The sequence below is a fragment of the Crocodylus porosus genome, unplaced genomic scaffold (assembly GCF_001723895.1).
Source record: "Crocodylus porosus isolate Cpor-Errol unplaced genomic scaffold, CroPor_comp1, whole genome shotgun sequence".
Lineage (NCBI taxonomy): Eukaryota > Metazoa > Chordata > Crocodylia > Crocodylidae > Crocodylus > Crocodylus porosus.
Window position 1 is genome coordinate 2,757,074 of NW_017728924.1, and position 10,600 is coordinate 2,767,673.

At 38.5% G+C, this 10,600-nt stretch overlaps 1 protein-coding gene across 4 annotated transcripts in view; it reads left to right on the forward strand.

Annotated features, from left to right (window-relative positions):
• The window catches only part of LAMP2 (lysosomal associated membrane protein 2), a 23,763-nt gene extending 15,098 nt beyond the window's left edge, over window positions 1–8,665 (forward strand). For 2 of the 4 annotated variants that reach the window (XM_019540192.1, XM_019540195.1), the window contains exon 9: window positions 5,243–7,619. In XM_019540192.1, coding sequence (XP_019395737.1) covers window positions 5,243–5,385 — 143 coding nt within the window. In that variant the 3' untranslated portion in view covers window positions 5,386–7,619. Of the gene's footprint in view, window positions 1–849; window positions 3,226–5,242; window positions 7,620–8,101 lie in introns of those variants that run through there. The other 2 variants (XM_019540193.1, XM_019540194.1) reach the window with 2 other exon arrangements.
• The last annotated feature ends 1,935 nt before the right edge of the window (window positions 8,666–10,600 follow it).

Genomic DNA, 10,600 nt, shown 5'->3' on the forward strand with positions numbered 1-10,600 from the left:
GGGTGCCAGCCCTGCCTCCCCACACAGCCTAGACAAGCCACAGCTCCATCCTGTGCCTGTCCCACCCTGGCTGGGCAGCACTTGCACCAGCACCGCACCCCACCCCGCTTCCACCACAACAGAGTTACCAATTCTGCTGGGCTGGTATTGGAAGTTGGGTCAGTGTCGGCTGATACGCCTCCTTAAGAATTGGCTGTTGGTATCGGCCCCAAAAGTCTTTATTGGTGCACCCCTACTACAGACCATTCGGCTTACAGTAGGTTTTTGGAAACACACTTCCAACACTTGCCTTTAAACTTCCTGTTTTCAAGTGCAATGAAATGTGACAAAACTGACTTAAAAACTGGACTGTAAGCATACTGAGTAATTTAGTTTAAACTGCAGTTGGCTTTATCGTCTTTTGCCTGTTCCAGTCACCGTCTCCCATGCATTCACTAACTGCTGCTTCCGCTTGGCTTTTGATACTGCATTCACTTCTCTTTAAACCTGCCTTGCCTAACTCTCTAGATGAACTTGTGCTTTATTGTGCTTATCTCTTAAGTCCAACTTTTAGGTATTTGCATATCTAATATGAATTTATTTTGGGCTCTTTCCCGATGCAACACAAAGCATTATTAAGATGCAGTAACAACCAGAAATGCCTGCAGTTACTAACACTTAGTACAGGTGTTGGTTACTCATGAATTTTTCATATAGTTTTCTCTTCATATATTATATATCTATGATATAGTAGATCTACTTGAAGTTCAGTTGTGTATTAAGGAAAATAAAGGAGCATTTTTTTTCCTACCACTCTTCACAAACATTGTTTTTGTTTATTCTTTGTCATACCCTTCTTCTCATCTACAGCCCAGGAGTGTTCGCTGGATGATGACACCATTCTTATCCCAATTGTAGTTGGTGCTGCACTTGCTGGCTTGATTGTCATTATAGTGACTGCTTACTTAATTGGCAGAAGAAAAAGCTATGCTGGATATCAAACGTTGTGAATCTGAAATGTGATCACTGTTCTGATTTTCACTTTAAATGAAGCAAGTGCAAGTTCCCAAATAAAACCCCAGTTGCCTCGTGTAATTAGGTCTGGAGACTTGGAGAAGGTACACTCTTAAGCTTCTCTGAACCAGGAGAAAAGCATAGGCTTCCTAACTGTCCTGGCAGCATCAAAAGCATTTGTCAAACTACTAAGTTTAAAATTTTGCCTTGCAAACACTAAAATAATTGGAATTTCTGCCTGCTACTCTTACATGCAATACATTTAAAGCAGGGAATAGTTGAGAGGAAATGCTGTCTAATCTGGGTTACTAGCATGATGCGTCAAGCAGCTTTTTAAAACTGCATTGAATTTGTACTTGCTTCTCTCCTGCATTCTTTGGTTATTGTCATACTTGCAGAGTAACCTGGCTGCATTGATCACTGTACATTGGACGGACTCAAGTGCTCCTTGCTAGTTTAAACAGTGCCTAGTAATTCTTTCCTGGTTCATAGCACCAAATGCCATGCTTCTTGAGCAAGCTTCTCTTTTGATTGGCATAGGCGACCAGTCTAACAGTAGTTCAGTCCTTTTTGGTAACTGCAGTAGCTTTTTTTTCCTTGAAGCTTGCATATTTTAAACAAATGTGAGTTAACTTCATCAGTTAATAGATAAATTGGAACTCTTAAGCCCGGTTTCTAAATGGCTTTAGAAAACTGCTAGGCACAAAGTTTTGAATTACTCATGCACATGACAATGTGATATCCCTTCTTAAGATGATAAATCTAAGGTAGAATTCTACTGAAGTAGTATAGTATTCTTGCTGGCATCAGCTTAGAGAAAAGGGAATAGGAACTTTTATAAAGTATTCCAGGACTCAAAGTGCACTTAACTTTATACTGTACCTTGTACAGAAATTGTCATGTTGCTTTCTTTGAGTGGTGTCTTTAAAGACGCTTTCAGTTTTTTGTTGTGTTTTTTTTTTTTTAGTGAGCCAGTGCTAACTGTTGCAACACATAGCTGTTCTTAAATCTTCCTATTAAATGATTCTTCACTAATCAGAGCTTGCATTGTAACTGTCCAGTACATGGTTAGGTTGTATAAATTGATTTCTATAACTTGTGCTTGATTTGTGTGTTGTGTGGCGAAGCATAAAACTGCATATGTGTAGCATTTGTTAATGCATAAAGCAGAATGACTCTGACCCACTACCTTTTCCCTATTATTTGGAGAAGATAATGGCTTCCAAAGATCTGTAATGCAGTAGGAATATTCTTTTAAACTGCAGCACGTAGACTAACCCTCACTATACAGCCAGGTTTCTCTGGCTGCCTAAGCAATGTGTCATTTCTGATGAATGGTGCATGAAAATATCCTTTAGAAAAGATTACATGCGAGTCCGCATATGTTGTAACAACAGATGAACTGGTGATTTTCATTATTACCTGTTGAACTAAAATCCAATCTCAAAACTGGTTTGGAATTGTCATGATAACTGTTCCAGGGTATACATAGTTGTACGCAAACAGCTACTCAAGTTGCGTTGGATCCTTTTGGTAACAAACTGGTCTTTCACAGTGACTTTAATGAGATGCTGGCTAAAGGACCAAGAATGAGTGAAGAACTCCTGCCAAAGATATTTACAAGCAAAATTCAAGCTTTAGTCCAATTCAAATTTAAAAAAAAAAAAAAAAAAAAAAGTAAATGAGACTTCAGGAACCAGAAGCCAGTTTCTGGTTTCAACATCCAATGTTTAATTTTAGATAAGTTTGCAAATTGATAGGCTTAATATTTAAAAATAATCTGCAACTCCAGCAATTTTATAAAGTTCTGTGTTTAACAGTTCCAGTAACTGATGTCTTATATATGCCGGTTAACTGTTGGTCTGCTTTAGCATATGACACCGATTCCTTCTGTCCCTATGAATGCTTGGCCTTTTTAAGTCTTGGTATGGCACATCTGAGGGACTGCATACAAGATCCAAGCAAATTCTTCCTCAAGTTCAGTAAAATGAAGTATACCTTTTTGAAGATGTAGACATCCCTGACTTGTATGCCAGGGTGTTTGGTTCAGAGATGAAAAATATCTCTGTAGCTGGTGTACAGATAACTGGCTTATGTAAACATCTGAGTTTTTTGTCGTCTTCACAATTAAATAAACCACTAGATTTCTGTATTGTGTTTCTCTATAGGGACTTGTCAATTTTAATCAACGTATGCTTTAATCAATAAAGATTCTTCCGTTTCTTAAGGAAACCTGGTCATATTTTTTTTTATTATTATTTTTTTTTTTTTTTTTAATTTGGCTGCTTTATAATAGTTTCCAGTGCTATAAAGGTCATTTACTAGGAAAAACTTCCTCCTGATACCGATTCTCTGTCCATTTTTTAAATTGGAAGGTTTTCAACTTAATTATCCTACACCTGCAAGAAGCCTCTGGAAAGGCCTCTTACATTTGAGTTTTCAACACTTCATTCTGTATTCCCCTGAGGAGGACTTTGGTCCCCAGCCTATAAGTAGCAGACAACTTGAACTACTAATCTAGATATTTTAATATCTGATCCAGTTTGTCTGACTCTCTCAACTCTCATGCTGAACTGCAATTCTTCTGCCTAACCCAGTAGAATCGTATTGACTAGCAAAATGTATTGTTTGTAAGCTGGCTCTAATCGGCTGATTCTGATCACGGCTATGAATGGTTCAGTGTTTCTCAAAGTCTGTCTTCGGGTGGGATCTTTGCAAGTACGAACTGGGTGCACTAACATCATTTGAACAAAAGTAGGGAAGCAGGGAGGGGAGGGGATGCTGTTCTGGGAAGCATCGGCAAAATTGTGCCAAAATACTTGGAGGTGGCTTTCCTAAGTTCTGACTTCTTTAGTCTGCGCAGGATGCAGGTCTTACTCCTGGAGTAGAGCAAAGGTATTGTCATACTGGCATAGTCTACCATATAAACTAGGGCTGTCCAACAGGCAGCCCGTGAGGGGTTAAGGTGTGTCGCCTAGCTGCTACTAGGCCCTCCCTCCTGCTGCTGCTAGCTGCAGGAAGCTAAGGGAGTCCAGGGCTGTGAGGATGGGGAAATCATGCCCTAGTAGTGGGAGCAAGATGATCTTTGTCTGACTTGAACAGTTACTCAATATTTTTCTCAAGTTTTGCCTCGTTTACCCTGCAGTCCTAAACTCACTTGTGCTTCCTCCAGCTCTACTTTTAATTGTCAAAATGAGCAGCTCTGCACACGCTGTACTCCGCATTTTGGGAACCTTGTTCTTGTTGCATCTCATTGGGTCTAGCTAGGCCAATCCATGGTTTTACATTACTAATTAACACGAGCAAGAGAAGAAATTAGTCTGCTTACTCTACTGACCTAACCTATATAATACATCAGTTGTAGCAATTTTGCCACCGTTGTATTGGTATTATGCCCATCTTTTGTTCCCCATCTTAAGTTCTAGGTACTATATGGTAGCTAGTGTCAGCAGTACTTCCTGTTCAAGACTCACTAGACATGGACTGCCTTAAACTTGGATTGGTCATGCAAAAAAACTTAAAATTTGTCCCAAAACACTACAAAGCTTTTCTTTCCAAAAAAAAAAAAAGTGTGTGTGGGGGAGATATTCAGGACTTCCAAAATGGTCTAAAGCTAGGTTCCTCAAGGAGAGAAATCTCACTAGAGTTCATGGATCAGCAGCATCCAAGCACCTCATACTTCTGAGCATCTTTAAAATCAACCCGGATGAGAATATTTATATACAATTTGCAATGGTTAACCTTAATCTTTCTAAATCATCTGCCCCTAGACATGGGTGACTAACTTTTGTTGTCTTCCAAATCATTTTATTTGGAAAGCAAAAAGGTTCTTATTAAGAGCTAGATGACTTCCGTTTGCCCAGAATGCTAAAGGGGGAAAAAATGAGGTTCAGAATAAGTGCTTTCTATTGCTTTATTGGTCTGGGAATCCTAACCAATTACTGTAGAGGGTTAAACTCTAGAACTGTAAAAGTAAATGGATGTGACTCCTTTTTTTCTTTTTTTCTAATTTAATCATTCATAAACCCCTACCATCTAACTTAGAAGTGGGTTCTGGAAATTTGGGCTTGAAACATTAAGTTGGGTATCCAGAAATAGGAGGTGTGACCATCCCGTTCCTGCAAAATGGGATCTATTTGGAGGGGAAATGTAGCATTAAGATGAAGAGGAGGGTGGCTATCTGAACAATGGGGAGGTGGCAGCGTTTAACATGCCTATTTTTTTCAAACCTTGCCCTTTTTCTACCTAGCGGAAGACTGCAGCCTTGATGTGGACAACTTCATTGTGCCCATAGCAGTGGGAGCAGCTTTGGGAGGATTAGTTATTCTAGTGCTTATGGCTTACTTTGTTGGCCACAAGAAACGCCGTAATGCTGGATACGAACAATTTTAAAAATGGGAAAGCCTTTATTTAATCAGAAACTTTCTTTTTAAAGACCCACAAATTGGTAACATACCTGTACAGTTAAGGCAACACTTTTTTCCCTGTAAACTGACCTCTGGCTAAGAAGGCTTAAATCAAATGTAGCACTACCAACTTGAGTGATCTGGTTTAATCCATGGCCAATTTAATCGGACTAAATTTTTTTTGAGTCTATATTCCAAAAATACCACTTCAGTAATCCTATGATTTTATGTACACCATGGCATTATGTGAATAAATGTGTAGTTTTGTTCCTACTCTGTAAATAGCACTTTGTGTTTGCTGTGGCTATCTTCAAGTATTAATGTATGTAATCAATCTATATACTTGCAGCTTATTGATTTTTTTTTTTTATTACTCGCTGTGTCTTTTATACAGTTAGCTAAATATTAAGGGTGTGTTCTGAGTACCCATAATAGACTTGTTAAAATTGGCTTTCACTTTTGCAGCTTAGAGATTCTGTACCTCTAGTCCTCTAAGGGAAATTATTTCAGTATAACTTGCTCTTGCTTTCCTTTTTTAATCTTGTACCAAAGGCAATGCCTACAAAATACTGTAATCTCTTTGGGCTAGTGCTTAATTAACCTTATGACTGTCTCTTAACAAAGTGTACTTCAAAAGCTGCAAATCAAGAGGAAAAGGGAAGATCGCCTAGTCATGTGGCTAGAACCTCTGGGCCAGGCTATAAGATATGTGAATCGGATGGAACTGTTTGCCTTTTTTTTTTTTTTTTTAAATCTAAGCCTTACTCTTCTAAGGCTTAAATATGCAGTAACTTTTGTGAAAGCTCTTCCTTGGGAATATTTATGTTATGCAGCTTCATTCTTTCATATTTAGTGATAATATTAGTTATCTTTTGGAAGATAATTTGGACAGTTTTTTTATAAACTTGGATGAAAGGGCATGGATTGAGTGTTTTAGGTTTTAATTTAATCTTTAGTTCTTCAGGGCTTCTTCCAGTAACGACTAATGTCTCCCTAATTGTAGCTTAAATGGGCATACTTTTTCCTCCCTCCTGTAAAGAGAGGAGGGAGGTATTTTAATACTACATGTAAGTCGCCTTTCTTCAGTGTTTAAATTAACTTGTCAATATTAATGATCTTGTCAATATTAATGATCTAAATCTACCATGCAGTAACAAATTGGTCAGTGTTGTCCATTAATCTTTCATAAGAAACTCTCTCTTTTTTGTAAAAGAGGTTTTTTTGTTTGTTTGTTTTCTTTTAACAATTACTTTTAAAGTAACACATGACTAAAACAAAAGCTGTTGTTTTTTATCTGACTCCTTAAATACTTTTCAGGGTGGGTTCTGATCATTTTAGGAATAATTTGCTTCATAATACTCATTTTTTCTGAACTTTAGCTGCCTGTTTCTTCAGGTTGTCCTGAATTCAGATAAACTTGGTTTTGGGGCCCACTTTTGTAGCTATTGCATCTAATCCAATGACACTTCAAGTTCCAGTTTTTCTTTCAAAAAGATGATGGGGGTAATTGGCTATCAAGTTACTGTCTGCCTCGGAGCCAAATTTAAGCACAGTAAATCCATTGGATAAAGGCTAAGTCTTTGACAGACTGGCTTCATATAGGCAGGCCTTTAAGGCAATAGTTGCTACTTTTTACCCCCTTGGTATCTCTCTCTTTCTCAGTATTAAGTCTGTGCATGATACTGCTGTTTTTCTTTTCAAATCTAAAACCAAGTAAAAGTTGTTCTTCAGAACAATTTAATTGGCTCTTCAGCAGAACTTAATCCTGTTCTTCAAAATGCTCAAAAACAAGGCAAGATTCAACTCAAAAGATTGATACAAGATGCATATCACCAGGAGGCAGTAACAGCCTTTAGACTGATGAATCTTGCATTTTAGTGCTGTTGGTAGACATTGACTTTAGCAAAGTGAAGTCGTACTGGTCCTTCAGCCTTTATGGGGTGTGCAGGTAAACCTTTTTTTTCCCCAAAGGTGCTCTCATTTGTCTGAGGCCTGTATTTAGTATTGGAGCTGGCTCCCAGTCCTATGTCTGCTCCAAAACAGACCGTACTAACTCTTTAATAGTGTATATTCCAACGCTATACATCCAGAATATTGTATAACGTTAGAGTTGTTTTATGATAACACATGTTGATTTCAACAAGTACTACATCGTTCTCTGAAACTGATAACTTTTATCTTGTACCAGATGGATTTAAAAATAAAGCTGAATGTGCCAAAGGAATGTCTGTCAGTGTTTTCAGTCTTTCAGTTATGCAGGCATATCTGGTTTTTAAGGCATTGCTGCTGCCATGTGGATGGCTAAATATAACTGATACTTTGCCTTCCTAAACATTCCCTGTCTTCACTTCAAATTGTACCTTCTGCCTGTAGGTAATCCAATTACCTAAATGTTCAGGCTGCCTTGGCTCGGAGATGAACAAAGAGTAATTGGCTTAGGCTAATCTTTGTGTGTTGGTGGGAGTTGGATGAGAGAAGTTTTTTACAAGCAAGTTCCTGCAACTGCAGATGTGTTAGCTCCTCTCTAGGTTTTGGAAGATGTGAGTTTTGGATGCTAGATACCGGTCACAATCGGATCTAGAGACAGCAATATAAGAAAAATGTGTACTTCTGTGCTCCTTGTTTGGTCTAATGCTTGGTTTGCTTTACTAATCTTTACTAATTTCCTCTCCCTTGCCTTTTTTTTTTTTTTCTTTCTACAGCTGAAGAGTGCTTTGCTGATTCTGACCTGAACTTTCTTATCCCCATCGCAGTGGGTGTGGCACTTGGCTTCCTTATCATTCTTGTCTTTATCTCTTATATCGTTGGAAGAAGGAAAAGTCGCACTGGTTATCAATCTGTGTAATCTTTTCAAACTGCCTCTGCTGCTTCCTCCCTCCCCAACAGAAGTAATGGGTTCATGGTTTTCTTTGACTATAAAAACTAAAAACAAAATGAAATAATGTAGTTGTGTGTATAATTGAAAGCAAATGCAGACTCACCTGACGCTACTGTATGGCTTTGGAGTAAAGTAATACTGCTCCAGGATGGGATACACAGGATTAAGATTAGGACCAATATTTGTTCCCTACAAAGTGTCACTAGGACTGGAGAAAAAGCCTAAGAAAAAATGCCCTCTTACTTCCAGCATTAATCTTCCTTTTTCCATGAAGATGCTTTCACCTTTTTTCTATTAAACTGTAAGCAGCTGATTTAAAAAAATGCTGAAATAAAACAGATAAAGGTATGAATGCATTACATAAAAGGATTATATATGCTGTTTGAAAGGAATGCAAAATCCTTTCTGGCCTCCAACCAGAAGCAGGCGGCGGCTGGTGCTGCTGCTGTTGTCTTATTTCTGTTAATCATTTAGCTGCTTGTTCCCTCGGATCAGCCTGAATCTCCTGGTTTTTTCTTTTGATTCAAAGATGGTACTTGGCCTCATGCATCCTAAGTATCTAGCTGGTCTCCGCTTTCCTCCTTCTAGCAACTGTATCTAATTTTTCTGGACATGGTACCCTCCCCCTCCCCCCCCCGTCTTTAAATTCAGATGAAAGAGGTGATGAGTACTTTCATAAGCTTATCATAGAATTTTAAGAGCTTGAGCCATGCCAACATGCTAGGTTGTGGGGGCTAACTAGAGCCCTGGTGACACCCTGTCTGTCTAAGTACTCCTTGCACGACTACTGGTAAGCCCTTCAGCTCTGCTAAGCACCTATTTAACATGGGATCTTGACTCATTCTGCCCCTGCAGTGTACACAAAAGCAAAATAATTCAGAGCACTTCTGAGATTTACCTACGTGCACATTTGTAGTGCACCAAAAAGGAGCAAAATTGTAACTCTGTCCTTAGTTTTCTGGTTTCTATAGGACCCTAGAGAGGAATTTGGCATGCTAGTAAAGTCTAATTACATAAGGTAATAACTTTCCTTCCTACTGGAGGCCCAGTAACTTTACAGATGAACATGTTCAACTGTGGGTAAATGTGTCCTATAAAGCAATAACAATGAAGTAAGTGGTGACTTCCCCTTTTTGATCAGCACCACAGAGGAAGATGATGCAGGTGAGCTGCTATCTGAAGTTGTGTTTCATTCTCAGTGTGGCCTTTACAAATATTGCCTTCCTAGAGAGAAAGCTTAGTGAAAACACAAGTGAGGATTATCTACAAGAACTGTTCACATACTCCTAACACAGTTTTTGTTTTTTCTGGTGTTTGGGTTTTGGTGTTTTGTTTTGGGTTTTTTTATTGGGGTGGGGGGAGAACATTTTTCCAATATTCCTTTTCTCAGATGAAAGCCAGTACTTATGTTCATATCTTCAAGATTGTTTTGGGCCTGTCCTGTCCTCACTGCATGATGAACTAATTGTAACTAGCTCAACATGACTCTTCTGGTGCCAATGCAGCTGTTCACAAATGAAGCCCTCTTCCCATAGGGTTATAGTTTAATCTTGGTTGTATGAACAATCCAAACCGACCACTCTGTCACAGCACTGCTCTTACAGCATGTCCTAAATTCTTTAAGTTGCACCTGCCTTCAAAGTGCATCTCCATGATGCCATTTGATGGGTTTCACCCTGACCTTGCTTTCAGCAGGCTTCAACTTGAGCTGCTTGTATAAAACCCTCTCATTTCAGCTGGGTTATTTTGTGAAGTGGTGGCAATTTCCTAAAAATCATTGCAAGTACTGCTTTGGACTCTGGAAGTCAAAATAAAGCAAGCACTTTAAGGTTATTATAGCATGAAGAATGATAAGTGGTTCTCTGAATTTGCAAAAGACTGTACAAATCTTCTGATGGAGTCAGATTATGTATATTAAAAATAAAGTGAACTATGATATTTATCTAGTTTTTGCTCGGTGTAAGATCCGTTGATACAAAGAGAGAGTTTTTAATAAGCTTCTATGGGGCTGCTTAAATAGCTTGAGTTTGGCAACTGAGTATAGAGATGGGTTGTCCAATCACTTCCAACCACATAAGAATGCAGAGTTTACCCTGTACGATCAATCAGTGGGTTGCATCAGCTACTTTAGAGGAAGTTGGAGACCATGCTAAACACTTAATTTAAATATGATGTTCACATGTGGTTATGAATGGAAAAATATTTCTGTATAATATGATCTGAACCCTTCCGACTTCTGATGTTGATCTGAATTTGGGGAGTGGATCTTTGTTGTGAATCCAGTCCTTTGGGCTTGGAGGAGAGAAATCCTTTTTTTAAAAGG